At 41.6% G+C, this 22,328-nt stretch overlaps 1 protein-coding gene across 5 annotated transcripts in view; it reads left to right on the forward strand.

Moving 5' to 3' along the window:
- Window positions 1–22,328, forward strand: part of CADPS2 (calcium dependent secretion activator 2) — a 596,794-nt gene that overhangs the window by 561,690 nt on the left and 12,776 nt on the right. For 3 of the 5 annotated variants that reach the window (XM_030215888.1, XM_030215890.1, XM_030215891.1), the window contains one exon: window positions 21,827–21,931. In XM_030215888.1, the coding sequence (XP_030071748.1) occupies window positions 21,827–21,931 (105 nt within the window). Of the gene's footprint in view, window positions 1–515; window positions 564–21,826; window positions 21,932–22,328 lie in introns of all 5 variants that reach the window. The other 2 variants (XM_030215887.1, XM_030215889.1) reach the window with 1 other exon arrangement.

The following is a 22,328-nucleotide window of genomic DNA, read 5'->3' on the forward strand; positions in this document are numbered from 1 at the left end:
TCCTTTTTAGAATCATTTCTGTGTTTGTATTTGCCAATTAATTCTAAGTTGCACATTTTGAGTTTCCTGAAAGCTGTTCCATATTGTTTGTATTATTCATACTCCCTATGCAGATATTATGTGGGTTTTGAAAGACAGGGACATTATGGATGTCACCGAAATATCAGAGGGGGAAAGGAGAGATTCCTGTTCTGCCTAATCATTTCTTGTCCTTTGAGGAATTCTCTCATCAGTTCCCTAAACTCATAGGAAACAGTAGTCTGGACGTACTGTACTTAGCGTCCCAAATGCTGGGCTATGCTCTGGGCCAGCAAAACCTGAAAACCCCCCTAATCACAGTTTACTTCAATTGCATTAATTGCTCAGTTGTTCTTTAACCCACCGTGACACTAACTGGTAACTATTTCTGTGCAACGAGACCAACTGCGCTGTCATTTTGGTCAAAAGATCAATGCTGACTTGAATGATAATTGCTTGTCCATGCCATGACTGTTGTTTTCCTTTTGCATCTGTAGAAAGGGATGGATGATATAAGTTCAGTGATGTACTTGAGGCTGTTTGAGGTAAAAGTGTCTTTATTTTTTTCACTAAAACATTATTACTTTGTGTGCCTCATTGTGCCCTGGGGGTTGGGGTAGATTGTGCATTTCATTAGTTATGTTTGTCACAGTGTCTGCTGGTAGTAGCTCATGTGAAAACTGGATTTGTATGTTTTTAGTGGTGTGTGTGTGTGTTACTCAGTTTCGTGCAGAAATTAGAAAAATGTGCAGGTGAGCAACAGCTTCAGGCATGTGAGAACAGCCAGTCGTTCCTGCAGAAGGGAAGGGGATTTTAACCTGAATTAGATTTTCATAACAAAAAGGCATGGCCACTGCTTCGTTTCTACTTGCCGTTTTATATAGCAAATTATGTATTCCGCGATTGGAAAAACGCTGTATTAGAGAGAGGGAGAAACTAACTTTGGTGCAGCAAGATTGGGTTGAGCTCTCCATTTGACTGGTGTATCTTTAGAAAACAAACAAACAAAAATATTAATTCCATGGAAGCTAGCCATTTTTTTTGTAAACTTGGTGAAATTTGGATTGCAAATTCTACAAAAGTTAGAAAAAAAATGCACTCTTAACTGAATAGATTTTACATATTATGTCATTTTACCCTATGGGGGAAAAGTCAAAACATTTGATGGTCCAAAATCAAAAAGTAATTATTTGAAAGAGAAATTAAGAACCAGATTCACTAAGGAGCATTTTTGCCTATTGAGGGTTATTTTAAACAGGTCACAGAGGGGGTCTTTTACTAAGCCGCAGTAGCGTTTTTAGCTCATGGTAGATATCGGCTGGCGGTAAACGCTGAGATGCCCATTATATTCCTGTGGGTGTCTCGGCGTTTACTGCCAGCTGATTTCTACCACGGCTTAAGAAAAGACTCCTATAGGTTGGGAAACAAGTAGGCGTGTATTCTCAGACACATTTAAAAAGACACATAGGTAGCCTCATACAACCTGTTAACATTGTGACTAAAAAAACAGTCCTGTCTATTTCTATCAGCTGGGGAGCTGGTGCAAATGGATGTGGCTGAAGTGTGTATGTTTAACCCATGTGTGTATTTTGTGACTGCCTGCTATCAGCCCAAACTATAACCCTGAACATGTAGGTCGCGTAAACCTATGCATCTTTTTATCACCTCATGTAACTCATCGTAGATTTATAGGTTTAACATTTAATTTCTTTCTGTTTTAGGAACTGATTTACTAAGCTTTGCCCTCCCCCCCCCCTAGTCCCCACATAAACACATAGGGATAGTTTCTTTTTTTATTTTTATTTGCACATTTTCAATATTACATTTATATTATACAAATGCAAAGCATTAGAAAATCAACAGCAAGACGAAAGCTAATTCCCAATTACGGTTAAGGTATTTAAACTCAAATCATTTGACCACAATTTTTGGAGACAAGATTTAGGAAATTATACAATAAAGGAAAAACAATAATCAAATCAGAGGGGAGAACAAGAATCTGCTTGCTGGCAGTATTAACAGCATATATCTGTGTAAGAATTCAGGTTGAAACAACATCCTTTTCCTTAGATGCTATATATTCTGACATTTTCTTTGGGTCAAGGAAAAGATAGTTTACATTATTAATAGATACAAGACACCTACAAGGAAATTTTAAAATGTAAGTACCACCTAGTGCGAGAATTCTAGGTTTTAACGCCATGAATTCTCATCTTCATTTCTGTGTCTTTATTTAAATCAGGAAATATTTTTATCTTTTCGAGGGATATTTTCTATATATTGGGCCTTAAAATCGGCAACAAAAAAACCCCGCTTCAGTCGTATTCTATAAGCTTTGGCGCGGCTTATAGAATAATGCTTAAGCAGAGAGATTGCGCATAATTTTGGCAGCACCACCATTTGCAGCAACGAAAATGTGGTGTAAAATTCCCAAAGCCTAAATGTACACACAGAGCACTGTTATTCTATAATTATATGTGTAACTCAAAACCATGCCCCCAATCCACCCCAAAATAACCAAGACCCTCCCATTTCCACACTCCCTTTTTCGAGCGTCACGTAAGCCCCAATTAAATCTCAGCGCCAATAATTGCTTGTTAAAAAGCCAATTATAGGTACTAATTGGCTCGTTATTCTATTAAATTGTGTGCACAATTTTGGCAACTTTTATAGAATCAGGGGAATAATGAGAGAAAAGAATTTGTAAATTGACCCATATCTATAATCAGGGGTGTAGCCAGACTTCGGCAGGAGGGGGGGACTTCGGCGCCGCAAACCCCCATGCCACCTTTAATTCCTCCCTGGCACCCCTCCCCTTTCTGCCGCCTCCAACCCTCCCCCGAGTCTCCTGCCGCCATCAGGTACCTGTGCTGGTGGGGGTCCCCAACCCCCGCCAGCCGAAGTCCTCCTCAGCCGGTCTCCAGTGCCGGCGCATTGCTGCAACTGATGTGGAAGTCTAGGATTCTGTTTCTTCTGTGTGAGTCATCCTGACGTCCCGCCAGCACAGGTACCCAATGGCGGCAGCGGGGGAGGGTTAGCGGCTGCAGGAAATGGGGGGTCGGGTCGGCGGGGGCCAGGGCCAAATCTGGGGGGCCCAGGCCCCCCCGTTACCCCACATAGCTACGCCTCTGATATTTCTTTTTTTCCAGCCTTCAGTGCTCTCAGCTTTGTTTTCTCTGCAGATTTATAACCAATCAATTGGTCCTTTCTAAGGCTGTAAGGTAGCAATTTGAAAACATAGGCATTAACATTTACATACATACATACACATTCTTCGCATATGTGCGCTGATATGTGTGTAAATGCCGAAACTCCACCTAAGCACTATTCTGCAAATGCCTGTTTAACTTACATAGCATGCTAAGAAGGAGGGGGAAGACATGGGCACAGCTTAGGGCTGAAATTTATGCATCTAACTTACAGAAAACTGTTAAGTTATGCACATATCAATGACATTTAGGCATGAGCTTATATCAGCTCTGTGGCTGGCATAAGTACAAGCACCCAAGGGCGGACTGTGACAGTGGTCGGAGCCCCCGGGCAGTAAGGGTCATCGTGGCTCCACCAACCACTGCCTGCTGCCACACTGCTGCACCGCTGCCCTCCTCACACACATCACTGTCCCCTCACTGCCACAGTTGCTGGTGCCTCCCACACACTACAGGCCCCTGCAACTGGATCCTACCTTGAAGGTCCCTGCTGGTCTAATGGCTTCTTCAGGGGCAGCCGGGCAGGAAAAAATCCCACTGTTTCCTGCCCACTGTTGCTAGTATGCCTGGGGCCAGCGCCGTCATGTTTGCAGATTGGCTGCCGAGACTTCTTGCGGCAATCTTGAGGGTCTCGACAGTCTTGCAAGACTGCCGGAGGAAGTCACAGCAGCCATTTTGAAAACTTGCCGGCCCTGGGTGCACTAGCGGCAGCGAGCAGGAAAGATTGGGATTATTTCCTGCTTGGCTACCCCCGAAGATGCCACTGGACCACCAGGGCCCTTCAAGGTAGGACCAGCGGCAGAGGGCAACCAGGCAGAACCTCTGGGCCCCCTAGAGTCTCTGGGCCCTCGGGCATTGCCTGGTTGCCCAAATGATCAGTCCACCCTTGCAGGTACCTAACTTTTATATAAGTACATAAGTAATGCCACACTGGGAAAAGACCAAGGGTCCATCGAGCCCAGCATCCTGTCCACGACAGCGGCCAATCCAGGCCAAGGGCACCTGGCAAGCTTCCCAAACGTACAAACATTCTAGACATGTTATTCCTCAAATTGTGGATTTTTCCCAAGTCCATTTAGTACTGGTTTATGGACTTGTTCTTTAGGAAACCGTCTAACCCCTTTTTAAACTCTGCTAAGCAAACCGTCTTCACCATGTTCTCTGGCAACGAATTCTAGAGTTTAATTATGCGTTGGGTGAAGAAAGATTTTCTCCGATTTGTTTTAAATGTACTACACTGTAGTTTCAATGCATGCCCCCTAGTCCTACTATTTTTGGAAAGCGTGAACAGACGCTTCACATCCACCTGTTCCACTCCACTCAATATTTTATACACGTCTATCATGTCTCCCCTCAGCCGTCTCTTCTCCAAGCTGAAAAGCCCTAGCCTCCTTAGTCTTTCTTCATAGGGAAGTCGTCCCATCCCCGCTATCATTTTAGTCACCCTTCGCTGCACCTTTTCCAATTCTACTATATCTTTCTTGAGGTGTGGCAACCAGAATTGAACACAATACTCAAGGCATTTATACTCTAGTATTCTATAAAGAAACACAGGCACCTACCAGGTGCCCTGTTAGAGATTTGTCCTGTACATGCTTTTCTCTTTTACTTGTAAACTAATTTCTAGGTTATATTTGTCCTTAGAATTCTCCTTTATTTTCCAAAGTTAAAATCTAGCTTATTCTTATTTTCTGTGGCAATTAAGTTATCAGCTGAATTGTCATCACCTGAATGATCTCTTGTTGCTCCACAGTGTCCTGCCCTCTGCTGCTGATTGCTTTTTACATTCTGTCATCCTCTCTGTTAGCATGAAGCCAATCAATCATTTTTCATTCAGGAACATGTTACTACTACTACTACTACTATTTAGCATTTCTATAGCGCTACAAGGCTTACGCAGCGCTGCACAAACATAGAAGAAAGACAGTCCCTGCTCAAAGAGCTTACAATCTAATAGACAAAAAATAAATGTAAGCAAATCAAATCAATTAATGTGAACGGGAAGGAAGAGAGGAGGGTAGGTGGAGGCGAGTGGTTACAAGTGGTTACGAGTCAAAAGCAATGTTAAAGAGGTGGGCTTTCAGTCTAGATTTAAAGGTGGCCAAGGAAGGGGCAAGACGTAGGGGCTCAGGAAGTTTATTCCAGGCGTAGGGTGCAGCGAGACAGAAGGCGCGAAGTCTGGAGTTGGCAGTAGTGGAGAAGGGAACAGATAAGAAGGATTTATCCATGGAGCAGAGTGCACGGGAAGGGGTGTAGGGAAGGACGAGTGTGGAGATATACTGGGGAGCAGCAGAGTGAGTACATTTATAGGTTAGTAGAAGAAGTTTGAACAGGATGTGAAAACGGATAGGGAGCCAGTGAAGCGACTTGAGGAGAGGGGTAGTATGAGTAAAGCGACCCTGGCGGAAGACAAGACGGGCAGCAGAGTTTTGAACCGATTGGAGAGGGGAGAGGTGACTAAGTGGGAGGCCAGCAAGAAGCAGATTGCAGTAGTCTAAACGAGAGGTGACAAGGGTGTGGATGAGGGTTTTGGTAGAGTGCTCGGAAAGAAAGGGGCGGATTTTACGGATGTTGTAAAGAAAGAAACGACAGGTCTTGGCGGTCTGCTGGATGTGAGCAGAGAAGGAGAGAGAAGAGTCAAAGATGACCCCAAGGTTTCGAGCCGAGGAGACAGGGAGAATGAGAGAGCCATCAACAGAAATAGAAAACGGGGGGAGTGGGGAGGTGGGTTTAGGGGGAAAAATGAGAAGTTCGGTTTTGGTCATGTTTAATTTCAGGTGGCGTTGAGACATCCAGATAGCAATGTCAGACAAGCAAGGGTCCACAGGCTATGTAAGTTGTTCAGGCTGTCTGATATGTCGCTTAAATATTCGAATCAGCCAAAGATATCTGTGTGCTTGCATTAACTTACAAGGCCAGATTTATCATCGCTGCCAAAAGAGAACCAAGAAGTCATTTTCCTTGCACAACTGTGAAATCAGCCCTATTTGGCCAAGAATTAAATTTCCTGTAATTTCTGTGAGAAAATATGCTCCACAAAGGAAAATTAGGCAAACCAAAGTGTACGCACAAAGCACTTTGAAATTACTGGATTTTTAAATTTAGCACTTTTGGACAAAAGTCTTAAAGTCCTTTTTTGACAAAAATGTTACTGCACAGATTTTTTCCCCTATGGATTTCCATTGCATAAGATGTAGCAAATTGAATCAACTGGATAATGGAAACACTTTAAAAATAGTACCCAAAATTTAAATTCGACCTTTAGGAAATCAGTTTTGTCTCCATAGCAAAATCCATTTATGGATTTAGTAGTAACCATTTACAATTTCCAAGTCAGGAAAAGATAGTAACCAAATCAATTAGCACTAAATTCTATATATGGCACTAAAAAATTGGTGCCAAAAACATTAGCACTATAAGCGATGCTTTGAGTTGGCTGCTGTTTTTATACAGTCGGGCATTGCGCCAAAATCCGCAGCCAACTTTTAAGTGTGAGAATTTACACCAGCTGAAATTAACTGCAGATCCTCCTGAATTCTATGATACTAAATGTATCTTTAGTGAATGCCCCAACCCACCCATTCTCTCTCCATAGCCGAGCCCCCTGTTCATTTGCACGTCAAGAGATTTACACGTGCATCTTTATAGACCAGCCTATTCCACCAGGATCCAACATAAATCCTAAAGTCCTTCAAAACAGAATATAAACGGACCATTTTGAACTCTCTTACCTTTCCCCATCTCCCCTTTTTACCTTGTTCTATCTATTCTCTTTGATTTCCACAATATATTGTAATTGTATAACTACTGGACTGGTGATAGCCTTTTCAGTTTATTGTAAGCCACATTGAGCCTGCAAACATGTAGGAAAATGTGGGGTATAAATGTGATAAATCCAAATTGTTGCCAATTATCACCGATAATTGTTAGTGCCCAGTTATTGGCAGTAATAGGCTCGTTACTCAGGAAAATTGCACATGCAAATTGGGTGGTTGCCCAAATTTCCAACTGCAATGTTGAACGCCAAATATAGAATGCAGGGGCTAGTTACTGGGAAAGAACAGCAGTAAGGTGGAAGATGATATCTGCTGCTTTTTGCTCTCGCACGGTTACCTCCCTCTCTTCCCTCCTTCTGAGCTACTCATTTCCCCCTATTTCTGTCCCTTTCCTGTCTATTTTCTTTCTTGTTTTCATTTTTATATTTATTGTAAACTGCCCATTGTAGTTAGAAGGGCAATAAAGCAATTGTCTCCAATAAATACATGAGATGGGCAGTGAATATAATTCAGCAGTGATGTTTCTATTTATTTGGATTTAGCTCATGCTTTTTCTTTAGTAGTTCAAGGTCACTTCGTTCTGCCACTCTAGGGAATGGTAGAGCAACCAACAAGGTCAGGTTCAAATCCCGCTGCTGCTCCTTGTGATCTTGGGCAAGTCACTTAACCCTCCATTGCCTCAGGTACAAAATTAGATTACGAGCCCTCAAAGGACAGGGAAATACCTAGTATACCTGAATGTAACTCACCTTGAGCTACGAGAAAAAAGGGGTGGACTAAATCCAAAATAATAATAGGTGCTTCCCTATCCCTGGAGGGTCCATTTGCTAAGCTGTGGTAAAAGGTGACCTTAGCGTGCCCATACCTGAGTCTTTCCTGCATGTTAAAGCCGTTTTTACTGCAGCAGTAAAATGGCCGATTTTCTATTTTTTGTATTCATGGCCATGTGCTAATGTCGATTGCCATGTGAGTACTTACCTCCACCCATTTTGTAGGTGGTAGTGGCTCATGCGGTAATCCTGTGCTAATGAGACAGTGCATATTAATAGGTGTGCTGATTAGTGAAGAAATGTCCACTCTCTTCCCCACCCCCACCCCCAGGCACATCCCATTTTAGTGCTTGGATAGCACGTGCATATTTGGGAATTACTGCAGGATACCTGAATGCATCCTGCGGTAAGCCCTTTTAAGCTGTGGTAAGTGCGTGCTAGTGCATATTGCAGCTTAGTAAAAGGATCCTTAAGTTTGTACCTGGGGCAATGGAGGGATAAATGACTTCCTCTTGGGACAGTGGGAATTGAGCCAGGCTTCCCAGGTTCTCAGTGTGCAGCTCTATTCATTAGACTATAAGTGGTGCATACAGGAGGGTACCCAGTTGTAGAATTACCCTCGTTCCTGTAAGTGGCATTGATTGCTACTTTTTACCCTTCAGGATTTGTAACTTTACATGTTCTGAAATTATCTCTTGTCTATTTAGTTTTACTTGCACGATAAGTAATTTATTTATTTATTTAGATTTTGCTCACACCTTTTTCAGTAGTAGCTCAAGGTGAGTTACATTCAGGTACACTGGATATTTCTCTGTCCCAGGAGGGCTCACAATCTAAGTTTGTACCTGAGGCAATGGAGGGTTAAGTGACTTGCCCAAGATCACAAGAAGCAGCAGTGGGATTTGAACCGGCCACCTCTGGATTGGAAGACCAGTGCTCTAACCACTGGGCTACTCCTCCACTGGCAACATTCCATGTGGAGGCAATGCGGCCACACAGGCTTCTGTTTCTGTGAGTCTGACGTCCTGCACGTACGTGCAGGACGTCAGACTCACAGAAACAGAAGCCTGCGTGGCCGCATTGCTGATCTGCAAGGGCAGGCTTCTACATGGAATGTTGCTAGTGGAATAGCAACATTCGTTCCATGTAGAATCTCAAACTAGTAGCAACATTCCAGAATCTCCAATAGTAGCAACAGCAACATTCCATGTAGAATCTCAAATAGTACCAACATTCCATGCAGAATCTCAAATATTTATTTAGATTTTGCTCACATCTTTTTCAGTAGTAGCTCAAGGTGAGTTACATTCAGGTACACTGGATATTTCTCTGTCCCAGGAGGACTCACAATCTAAGTTTGTACCTGAGACAATGGAGGGTTAAGTGACTTGCCCAAGATCACAAGGAGCAGCAGTGGGATTTGAACCGGCCACCTCTGGATTGCAAGACCGGTGCTGTAACCACTAGGCCACTCCTCCACTGCTTTAATGCTGTATTTGTCAGCATAATTGTACAGGAGAGGGCATTTTGGATCCCATGCATGTGCGGAAGCATCCTTGGCAGGTTAAGACTGAGTGAAAGGTGTTCATTTGAATCTTAATGCTGCTCCTGAGCTAAAGCCTGTGAAATGCAGTATTGACTTAGCTAATTACCAAGAAGAAACTGCACAGGAAAAATGTATTTTCAGCTTGTTGAGCTTACCCGTCTTTTTGATAATTTGCAATTTTTTTTAATGCTTCCAGAAGTATGTGGTGCTGCTTTCTCAAGAGTCTTGAAATGTGATCAGTGAACACAATTGTGTTTGGCAAGAGACCAGGAAGACACATCTTTTGCATGATGCACCTGGACATGTGTGGCAAGATTGGTAGAATCAGCTAATTAACAACACAGGCTTAAACAGGCACCTCATCTGGCACTGCAGTTAACTTGCCTGTTGGTGCGCAGCAGGATCTGGTAGAGCTGCTTATTTTTCTGCCCTAATAATCTGCTGCCCACCTAATTTTGCCTTATTGTCAGCCACTATTTACCGCAGTTTGAGGCCCTCCCAGGAGACTAAATTATTATCAAAGGATTAGGGAGATGTAGCCCTTGCAGCCTTGACATTTCTGATTTGCTTGTCTATGCCAGAACACTAATTAGCTGTGACTAATCAAGAAAAATGTTCCCCTGCCATAGAAAACCATTTAAAAGAGCTGAGAAATAGAAATGCAATTCAAAAGCCAAACAGTGTTCTGATTTGCTGATGCTTTTTAAATTTCCACCAAAGCCCTAACTTACCTTTAATTATACCAAAAAATAATAATAAGACTTGCAAACTGATCTGAGGTGTTAGTTTGAAATGGGATAAAATAGTTTCAAGCAGACATAGCTGAAGACTCAGATTTCCCAAAGAAAAGATAAAATACGTTTTTTGTTATCAGACGTGCATGAAAGTTGTATATATACTAGTATAACGGTCTGGACCTTGTATTTTTATTTTGTCTCATATTTTATTTTATGTAGCAAATAAAAAGGTGCACTGTACATTGCAAACTGGCAAATAATGAAAAGACTAGCTGTTAATAAAAGGAGAGAGAAATAATAATCCAACAAGGGCTTCTGGCATATGTTTTGGGGTTTGTTTGTTTTTTGGTTTGTTTGTTTGTTTGTTTTTTTGTTTGTTTGTTTTTTGGTTTGACTGGCTCTGACTCCCTGGATTCCAGGCCAGTCCAGACCTGCTCCAGTCCTTCAAGAGACACAGCAGGGGTTAAAATGCTACATGGCTGAGTTTTCCCTTCTGTTTGGAGTTCCCTACAAACGCTATCAGACACAACAACCTAAAGGTCACCAGGGTCTACCAAAGTGTGTTCCTTCCAGCCTCTAGTAGTCCCTGTTGAGGGACAGTGTCAGATCCTGGAATGAAATTTGGATCTTGTGCATTGCAGCACTCTGAGCACTGCTCCTAAGCTATCAACATTTTTAGGTTTTGACCATTTTCTTTTCCCTTGTAGAGCTTTATATATCTTTAACCGAAATAGTATGAATGAACTACAAGACAAAAGGAAGCAATTTGACCTTCCTTTCCCTTCCTCCACCTTTTAGTACAATAAAAGTCACTAGGAGGGTAATTGTATTACAAAGCAGATAGGTGCGTTATGTTGGACCTATTTTATGTGCGCTCATGTGCTTCAGAAAATTACCCCAAGGAAAGTAAGTACACCTGCTGTTAGGCTGATGTCATTGTGTGTCTGTGTCTGTGTGTGTCAGTGTTTTATAGAATACTCACCCCTACTCTGCTTTTTCTCTTTCCCTGGAAACACCGATAGATATATGTCATAAATGAGGTGCCATATTTCTGTGTATTTTTGTGCACATTTACCAATAGAAAATGTTATAAGAGCCTATTTATTTATTTATTTATAACATTTGTATCCCACATTTTCCCACCTATTTGCAGGCTCAATGCGGCTTACATAGTTCCGTAAGTGGTGATTACCAGTTCCGAATAGGAGAAATACATAGTTGAGGTACAGGGACAGATTGGATTAGGTTACAGGAGGAAAGTTCGTCTATGATAAGAGCTAAAGTTAATAGGTAAAACTTCATTCATGACAAAAATAGCTTGAACAATTAGGATCATTAAATTTGGGCCTGTAAAAGATGTTTTACATACTGAAACCCCTTATAAAATGATCCCCCTAAATATAAAGCAACAGAACCCAAACTGATCATAATATGCTTTGTAGGTTCATGCATACAAGATTTCAAGTTCTCAGATTACATATGTGCCTCCAAGAGGAAAAAGCAAGCAGTAATAATGCTATTATTATCCAATTACAAAGGAATATACAGAGTCACAGGGAGATACCAACTTGCCCAGTTGCACAGAGTGTCAGTTTCAGCAGTGAGCCTATCCTCTAGACTACATCTCTCAAAAGCAATTTGGGATTCACTTAACCCAAATGACCTGGAGCTGAGACTTCAGTTTGCTTCCATTATTATTTCTACTTCAGAAGAAATTTAAACAAAAAGGAAAACTACTTCCGAATATTGTTAATTTTTCTTGATATTAAAATTCAAACCAAGCCTATTCTAAATTATTGAAAAAAGGAGAGGAAAAGACCTCATTTAGGGGTCCTTTTACAAAGACATGCTGAAAAATGGCCTGCGGTAGTGTAGGCGCAGGTTTTGGATGCTCGCAGAATCATTTTTCAACGCACCTGTAAAAAAAGGCCTTTTTTTTCGCTGAAAATGGACGTGTGGCAAAATCAAAATTGCCACTTGTCCATTTTGGGTCTGAGACCTTACCGCCATCCATAGACCTAGTGGTAAAGAATTTGGGCGGTAAGGACCTATGCGTGTCAGATGCTGCTTGGCGCACCAGAAAATTTTTTTTAAAAAATTTCAGACGCGCGTATCGGACACATGCAAAAAATGAAATTACTGCAAGAGCCACACGGTAGTCGGGCGGTAACTCCAATTTGGCGTGCGTAGGCGCCTATGCAGCTTAGTAAAAGGGGCCTTTAGCTGGTGCAACTAATGCAGTAAATCCTACATAAATGCAGCTTAATGCGCCACTCGCTTGCCCCCAGCAAAAAGTAATCATAGGTCTAAAAAAGCACTGCCTTAAAAAGTGCCAAAAACTTTATTCAATTTTTAATTCCCCACTTTAGAGTGAATAAAAAAAGCACACTTAGCTTATTTCCAATGTCTTTCTCTAACAAGTGCATTCTCGTTTGGTGGGAAACTGGCAATTACAGCATTCTCTTCCTGCTATAATATCTTCTTTCAGGTTTTTGGACAATGTCTTCCGCTTACTATGCGGCTTTGCCTCCAGGATAATACTGCGCTAGACGGTATGTGTCCCGACGTGGACCCGTTTTGCTAATGGCTTCTTCTTGGAGACCACACTCTGCAAATATTTAGAGCTTTCATATTCCTTGGCCTGAAGCATTGCCAGATTCAAAACATGGTGCTGCGCTGCACTGTGTTTTGAATCTGCCGATGCTTTGGGCCAAGGAATATGAAAGCGCTAAATATTGCATGGTGACTTTAGTCGCCTAAATTCTAATCAGTGCCAATTAGTGCTCATTATTGCTTATTAAGTTGCGTGCATTATCACAGAATCCACAGCAATCTTTAGGCATGCTATATAGAATCTGAGGATATGGGAGTTATGCACACATTGTTATAGAATATGATGTGTGCGTAACTCCCAATTAAGGCTTATTAATAAATTAAGTTGCACTTTCAAGTTTAGTCGCCATATATAGAATCTGGGCTTTAGTGCATTTTAAGATCAGACTTCTCCATAAACTAAACCTATTTTTAAGGTGACCCAAAAATAGGGCTCTTTTCTTTTTGCAAGTCTCTTGCTACTTTTTCTATTAGCACACGAGACCTGCAAAAGTATTAACGCAGGAGCACTTACAACGCTTATGTGAATTTACTAGCTAGATAATTCTTCCACGCCTGACACGCCACTCCCAAAAAATTAACAAAAAAAATAGCATGCAACTACTGTGTGTTGACAGACAAATTACTGCAAAATGCTTTAACATGCTATTTTCCCACATTAAGTGTGTGTTGGCATTTAACACAGTTTAGTAAAAGAAAAAAAAAAGGACCCTATATTCTTAGCATGTCCGGGTTAGGCAAACCAAAAAATGGAAATATCAAGTTTTTTCACATGGAAATGGGCTTCATAAAATTACCTCATGATGTAGAAGCATGAAAGTATGTGCAGTGAAGACAGGCATATGTCGGCGTCTTGAGGGAGTAGTTTTGGAGCAAAGTTGCAGTGTACATGTGTATTTTATAAAACGCCCAAGTACACAGGTGTAGAAAGTACACACACACACATTTGTACCCTCTCCGAGAGAAGTGCACACCATTGGGTTGTATCTGAGAGCCCGTTGTATAAAGGCAATAGGTGTCTGTGTTGCTCTTATGAAATAGATGTCATTTGGACTTCTCACATGGATGACCTGTTAGAAAATGTGGCCCCCATATGAGTAGTGAAAAAGAGAAAACGCACTTAAAACGGAACAAGTGATGACCATAAAGAAAAATACTACCCTCTTCCCTATTATTGAAAACAATTTATACATTCACCCTACATGTCTGTAGCCAAGAAACTAGGACTCAATATCTTAAGAATAAACCCCAAGGAAGTCAACTGCGGCAAAGTTTGAAAAAATAAATATTTTTGTATCCCACAGAACACCAACGTTTTGTTTAATTTGTGGGATCATCATTAGAATTATAAATTATTTGCACCTATACCATTTTAATAGAAAACATAAGTTAAAAAGCTTTTGATACAGTTGTCTTTGTAAAATCTAGAAAAAGACAAATCTACATAGACAAAATGTTGAGTTATGTAACGTGGCTACCAGCTACAGTGTGATAAACACAAACTTTAAAAGTGCCATTCAAACCACAACTACCACCATTATAACACCACGGATCTTAGTAAACACACAAGTTGTGACCTGCAAAATTTCTCAGTCATATAGGCCTCCACTTTTTAAAACTCTCTTCTTCCGGCTGAACTGCCTTTTTCTTCAGCGTTCGTGACGTGTCCTTACACTGGCAGGGATTACTCCATCCTTTGAGGTGACACTAATCGTGTTGTGAATTCATCATGCACTTGGGACAAAGTTTGAATTAGAAAGCTGAACAGAACAGTCTTAATCGTGATTCGTCATGCCTCTTCAGCGCCAGAATACTGACAACACAAAGTACAAAAAAAAAATTCCCTATCAAAAACACCTGCAAATGACTTAGCAGCAATTATGTTTGTAATATCTCTGAAAATGTGCTATTCAGAATTCAGCAGGAGGAGCTCAGTTATCCATCCTTCTAAAAAGGATGAAACAAGCACCGGCTGTAGTGCAGATTGTGTGCTACGGGATATGTCAAATGCAATTTTGGACAAAGGCTATAAACGAAAACAATCGTATCGGTGGTGTTTGTACAGCGCTGCGTACACTTTGTAGCTCTAGAAATGTTAAATAGTAGTAGTAGTATTGGTGGTAGTATATTTGTAATCCTGATTGTACACTTACTGGGAAACTCTATAAATGGAACCTCAAGTTAGGCACTCATTCAGCGCCCAACATTCGGCACAGAAATATCATTCTAACTGTAAAGGGGGCATTCCCAAGGGAGGGGCATGGGCAGGACAGGGGCGCTCCAGAAAATTGCGTGCGGTATTATAGAATAAAGTGGATGCGCACTCAACTTGCGTATCAGGATTTTCACCTGGTTTCAGTTGGTAAGTCAAGTCCTCACACCCAAAGGTGGGCACAGTATATGGTGACCGATGCTATTTTATAAAGAGCACTCATCCCAGAGAGCCCTTGATAGAATAGTGGTTGGGTAATTTTCAAAAGGTTGCCTAAAATTAGGCGCCTACCCATTAATTCAATAAAAGTCACTAAAAAAATTGCACAAATATGGGCATGCGCCCAGTTTCTGTGCTCAATTTAATTGAATAATGAGCTAAATTTAGGCGCTAGTTGAAAAAGGGGTGTGGAAATGGGATGGTCATGAGTGGAAGAGGGGCGTTCCTAACACTTATGTGCATTGCTATACAATGAAGGATATGCACTTAATTTAGGCATGTATATTTCCATCACATTTCAGTTGTTGGAAATGGCAGCACCAAAGTTAGGCACGATTCCCGGGCATAAGTGCAGCTTATAGAATAGCACTTTTTAGGCTCCAATTTTTCGGCACTATGTATAGAATTCACCCCTAATGTGTGTGTGCTAGGGTGCGCTAAGTGCAAATTCTGTAATGGCAATTGCGTGTGTAATTGCAGTTACAGAATACTAGTACTTATGCAAACTCAGTGACTGGTGTAAAGTACAACTACGACTATGCTCGTCATGTGTTGCACCGCCATTGATTTGGAAGGACTACTACTACTACTATTTAGCATTTCTATAGCGCTACAAGGCGTACGCAGCAGCGCTGCACAAACATAGAAGAAAGACAGTCCCTGCTCAAAGAGCTTACAATCTAATAGACAATAGGAAGGAATAGGGTATTCATCAGTGTTGTTCTTGGTGTGTTTTCTGTTCAAGCGCTCGATATACCTTTGGAAGACTCCTGAAGAAGGCGCTACGGTGCCGAAACACAGCTGTGTTGAGCCGACTTGTTATAATAAACATTCTTTTTTAAAAATATACGTCTTCCCCATTGTTTGAAAAGAGCCTATTTTCCCCACCTCCCTCTCTTTTTCCTTTTACTTGTTTCGTGGGGATCAAGTGCACCTCCACACTACGTGTGGTACCTCTTTCCACCAAACTGCTGTACATTTTTAAATTGTTCTTCTCTGTTCTTTTACTTAAGTATTAAAATATACATTTATTTTTACTTTTACTTAAGTGCTTTAGCCTCATATTTTGAACAGCACTAAAGTTAGGACAGCAAAAACGCTATCCTAACTCTGTCCACCATTAACCGGGCACGGGCCTGAATATCAGCCAGTGCTCAATTAACTTCCAGGTGACCCCAGATAACCCGGATATTCAGTGCTGAAAGCTGGACATGCCTCAGCATTGAACATCTAAGGTTATTTCAGCCGGCGGCTGTGAGTGGCTTACAAGCCGCTTAACACCGCTGGTTTAATATCAAGCCCATATAGAGTTTCTTGAGAGTTAAAAACTGAGGGCTCTGTTTACTAAGCTGCGCTATATGTGTGCGAGCGTTTTTAGCGTGCGCTAACAGTAAAGACAACCATAGGAATATATGGGTGTTTCTATCATTAGTGCGTGCTAATTTTTAGCGTGCGCTAAAAATACTAGTGCACCTTAGTAAACAGGGCCCTGAGACTCTTAAAATTTCCCCGAAACGCCTGTACTCTCTTCTGTGATCTTGCATAGAAATTATTTTAAGGATGTTCTTCAGTTATCAAAATCTGATTCAGTTTCTATTTCCAAAGCTTATTATATTTCCTCTGTTAATTCAACCTCATATGAAAGAGATGCTGCCTTGAAGTTGGAGGACCTGTTTAGCAGTAATTTAATTGATTTTCACGAGTTTTCCTGGGATGTGCTTTCTACCAGCACATCAAGGATTCTTTTGGTTTGGAAATAGATAAAATAGCTATTCTTAAAACCCATTTTGTGAACTGAAACCCCCCTCCCCATGTTTGGCTCCAAGCAGTCAGCAAATTTTAAAAGCGCTGACCACTATGGGCTGAATCTGACTGTGATGTTCAATGCCCGGCCTAATCCAGGCGCCAGCATGAATATCCACGCTGTAGGCAGCTGCTGGAAGATATCTGGGTGCTGACCGATATGTTCCCTTTGGGACAGCCTTGTTTGCTGTCCCTACCTTTATATGGGCACTTACCTGGTTAGTGGACTGAAAATCACCACTAACTGACTAAGTTCTGGTTCTACCCTGACTCAGTCCTGGACTTCCTTAGCGCTGACCCGATATCCATTGAACTCACCAGTTAAGCGCCGTTGAGAATCAGTGACAAAGCTGGCCGTCAGGGTTTAACCACAGCACTATCCGGCTAATGAATATTTCCCTCAAAATTACTATTTTTAAAGAGGTTTCCAGTTCATAGAAAATGATTCCTATACTTGAGTGTTATCTGCCCGTGCATCTTTGTTCCTATGGTTTCCATGCAGATGTTTGATTACTTTTCATGGTGTTAATTATGTTTATTCAGATCCTTCTCAATTGGGGACCCTTTTGTTGGACAAGTAGGGGAAGCTGTGACACTTGAATCTTTAATTGTTCCTTTTTCTTTTCTTTTACAGGAGGAGTTAGTGCTCTAATTATAATTATAGCGAATGCCAACTCTCTTTTTGAGGGGAGGGGGGTTGTGTGCTGTTTCTTCATAATTAAGTTTAAGGACTAAAGTAATTTAATCTCTTTCTTACCCCCCTGTTTACAAAGCTGTACTAGTGGCTGCCGGTGCACTAATGCCGATACAGCCCATTCAAAGCTTGTAAACAGGGGGGTGGTTATTAAAACATTAGACAAGACTAGGCAGTCGGCTAGGGCAGCAGCTTCTTTTGGGGCAGCACAGAGCAGCTGCAGTCAAAGCAAAATAATAGGTCCTAACAGCCAAACAAACTCAAACAACCATCATCACATAAATGTGTAAGGGTGTGACTAGCTAATAGTATTCTATAAATTACGTGCGTAACTGGGAGGCACACCCATGTCCTGCCCACGCTCCGCCCCCTTGCATTTGCATACTATAGCACTTACACTCACCCTTATAGAATATGGCTCAGGGCACTTATGTGTTTAAGGGCTATTTTTCCCTACACTTACACATGCAAAGAGGTGCTTTCCCTTGAGGACCTGTTATAAACAGATTATTAATAATAAAGCCAGAGAGCAGTTATATATTTATCACAGTGCAAAACATATAACTGAATGTCCCCGTAATTTTTGTGATTCAGGTACAAGGCAACCAGGTTTTGAAAACCTGACAATACTCAGATGCTGCACCATGAATCTCATTGTTGGTGGCCAGCAACTACCCTTTTAAAGTTAAACTTCAAAAATAAGTCTAAATGTCTTATTTTATGAAAATGTGTTATCTCAATGAAGCCATCTCAACATGCTCTAGGTTTGGCAAGAAAAGGGATTTCTGAATTTTTCATGTATGTTTTTTTTCCCCCAATGGTCAAGCAAATAAATGAAATTCCTTAACTACTTCTCTTTAAGTTGAATGAAGAAAGCACGGTATGTTGCTAAATCTCTTTTCAGTAGCACGGCCGAGAAACAACTTTAATCCTTGTTAGAAAATTGCAGAGTCTGTGAGTGACAAAGAGCTCATGCTTGTTCTATTGTTAGCACACCAAGGCCTTGCGAGTGGACCCTTTACAGCTGCATGGATCCAGCCTGGCTCAGCTGTACTATTTAGGAGAGGAGTTTTGTCAATTTCTATTGACAATGGAGAGGATTTTTTTTCCACTGCCTGTAGCAGTGCTGAACACAGTTGGGGATCAATGCTAGCCATTCAGACTGCACCCTCTTTCATTGCTTTGGTTTGTTAATTCAAGACTAAAGGTCCACTGAGGGGATTTAGGGTGTTTAAGAAAGCTGATGAACTGTTTAAGAAAGATGATGAAGTGAGAGCGTTTATAGCCCTGGTGTGGCGATTTCCATAGTCAGTGGCAACTATTGACACTGAGGGTGTTGTGTCCTTGTTGACCTACTTTGTTATAAAAAATGCACAAGTGCTGTATTTCTCAATATTTCAACCCTTTTTCATTCAATACCACCTTCTGAGCCCTTCAGCTTGGTGGTTGCTCTAAAGATCGTCTTAGATAGGGTTTGAAAACTTTACCTTAAACACTAGATTAGACTGATGTTCTGTTTTCCGTGCTCCCGTTGATTTGTTGAACCTTCCCAGGGCTGGCAAGCAAGTATCAGCTTGATGGGGAGACTGGCCGCTAATATGATTTGCTTGTCTGCAGTCATGCACAATAAGTGTGAATAAATACAGGGGTCTCACAGAGTCAACCCCAGCCTTTCCTTTTCTCTTATGGTTTTTTTTCTACTTTAACAGAGGTGTCTTGGGAAAATGAAGCGAGTAATACATGCCCTTACAGGAGGTGGGTGAGCCATGAATAAGAAACCACAACAGCAAAAAATAATAATAAAGTAAAAAGAAACCACCTAGTTTTTGTTAAAGTGCTTGGCAGCTGTCATGAACTGCCTGTAACACACACAAAAAAAAATGTTTTCAAGCAGTGTAAGTTACTCCGTTGTGCTAAATATTGCTAAAACCATGTCCAAAATACAGGTGTAGTCTTAAAGAGTGACCCCCAATATCGAGTCCACGGTGGTCAGCGTTCTTTTAAATGCCAGCTGCCATGAGTGCAAAAATATGAAAAATAAATGTGCACTAGCATACCAGTCAGCCATTGGATTTTGAAATGGAAATTCTGTACGAAGTTTCTCTTTTAAAATTCACTTGCATGTGAAAAGCTGCTACACGTACTAGAGACAGTGCATGAAAAAAAAAAAGAGAAGTGGAAATACACGAGCAGTACAGTTACACTAACAAGCATAAACAAGAAATTAAAAGGCATGATGCACAGAGGAGAAAAGATGCAACGTAGTCAACATGTACCAAGGCAGAACCACTCTTTATTATGACAACGATTCTGGGAAATTGGTGCAATAATGAACTCATGTGTGTGACAGATGTAGCTCCAAAGCCTTTTGCCTGATGTGTGTAAGGGAAAGATGTGTGGCTAGTAGTGACCTGTAAATGTTGTCTCTTCTTGTGTACATGTAAACAAGTGTTTTCATTGGACACATACCAGTCTTGTATGTTGCAGTTACGAGTGGCAAAAGCATGGGGATTAATATTCAAAACAACTTAGCTGGCCAGGTTGAGGCGCCTTCCCAGATAAGTTGTGGTGAGTGGGCCATCCCTGGATTTTCAGCATTGCTTACCACACAGTGCCACTAATACTTTGGTGGGACCAATGTTGCACCCACCAAATAGTGACGGGGCAGAGTGGCGGAGGAGCTAATCAGGCATGTAGGACTGATCAAAAGGCAGTCCGAACTTTGCCTGGTTAGCTAAGCAAGTACAGCACTGAATATTGGCTGTATCAGCATGACTTACTCCTGGGCGCCACTAAAGACCTGAACATTCAGTACCGGTGGCTGAATGGGGTCTGGCACTGAATATTCAGGTCTAAGTTAGCCAGTAGCAGTCAGCATTTACAAATCACTGATCACTTCCAGTTGAATATTTTTTCCCCTATATTTGTAATTGATGGAGATTTCCCTATTGATTTCAAAGGAGTTAGTGAAACAAAGTTTTGCTGAGTATACAAATGAAGCAGCATAGAGCAGTGGTGTAGCCACGGGGGATGGAGGGACCTTGGACCCCCAAATTGGGTTTGGCTGGCCAGTAGAAACCTTCTTCCAATGCTGTTCGTCACTACGCTGCCTTCCCTTCTCACCCCTGCTCCCCCCCCCCCATGCACATGCTCAGTTTTAGTGAAGATGAGCTTGCACAAGGCTTTGTCTATGCTCAGTTTCATTAAAACCAAGCTTGCACACCAGCGAGGGAAGCAGGGAAGTCGGCGCAATGGTGAACAGCGCTGGAGGAAGGCTTCTGCTGGTAGGGTTTGGGGTTGCAGTGGGGGGCGCAGAGCAGTGGGGAGGCAGGGCAAAATGTGCCTCTTCACTTTGGGCTCAGCCCCCTCCCCCCCCCCCCCCCCCCAACAAAAAAACAAATTGATATCTGGCTATGCGCCTGGCATAGAGGTCAAAATATGGGCAGTTGATTTGGGCCTGGTTCTCTCAAATCAGAGATCTTCAAGCCTGTCCTATAGGAAGCAGCAGCCAATTAGGTTTTCAGGATATCCACAATAAATCAGCATGAGAGAGAGAGTTAAATACACTGCTTCCACTGTATGCAAATTTATTTCATATTTCTTAATTGTGAAAACCTGACTGGCTGGTACTTAACCCTTCTGAGCATGCTCAATGCTGATTCCCTGCCTTTCTCTATAGGGCACCAATATGTTAGTGTGGCTTTGATTGTCCACTGCGGGGTAATGTGGCTCACACATAGAGAAATGAGGCAACTACTGTATCAGTGTGGCCTCAAATGCTTTATTTTATGCTGTCTGTGTTTGCCCTGTTCAGCCTGTCGCTCAGCCACTGTAGTAGCATTGAACAGCACGTATTGTTTTTATATGCCAGCCTGTCCGAATTGCTGTGTCGGCCCCCTTTCCAGTTTCAGAATCCTATGAACCAACCTGTTAAGGTCCATTTCATAGTCCTGGATTGCAAATCAAATTCTACTTGCAACAACTTTATTATATTTTGAAATCAAAACAGTGAGTGCTAATTCACATAAGGAATGGCCAGGTTAGATTGCTTGATTTCCTGGCAAAAAAAATATAAGAGAGAAAAAAACCCTGCTGTTCTCTTATCAAGAAATTATAGCATTATTGACTTTAAGTGCTGCTCTGTGATCATTTGAAAGTGTTTCATTAGCACTCATTACTATGTCAGTTAAATGAATACTGCAGAGGGGCTTTTTTATCCTTCTTTCCAGCAATGGTACAACAGTTCCATGAAAGTCATCTGTGTGTGGTTGGCTGACAGATTAGATCTCCAGCTTCATGTCTACCAGCTGAAAACTCTCATCAAGATAGTCAAGGTAAGCAAAGCATTGTATCTTAGAGCTCAATGTTACTAGTGAAAGACAAAAATAGAGATCATGGGTGTAATCTGGGGGAGACACATAACGGTGACAGTTTCCTTCCAAATGCTGTGGGCACAAGCTGAGGAGCACAAGTGTAGGTAAGAGGAGCAGCAGGGATCATGAAGACTCAATGCTGCCAGTCCCAGTCATCATCAAAATCACTTTTCTCAGTGCTGTATAATGAGTTTGCTAAAATCTTGTTATACTGGTTACTTGACCTACACTTTCTATCAAGACACACAAGTCATTTCACCAATGCTTTTGAATTCATCTATAATATCCCTGTGATATACACCCGTAGGCACTATCCATATGGGTTTTCTACCAGATACCAAAATAATCATTTTACTTT

The sequence above is a fragment of the Microcaecilia unicolor genome, chromosome 10 (genome assembly GCF_901765095.1).
Source record: "Microcaecilia unicolor chromosome 10, aMicUni1.1, whole genome shotgun sequence".
Lineage (NCBI taxonomy): Eukaryota > Metazoa > Chordata > Amphibia > Gymnophiona > Siphonopidae > Microcaecilia > Microcaecilia unicolor.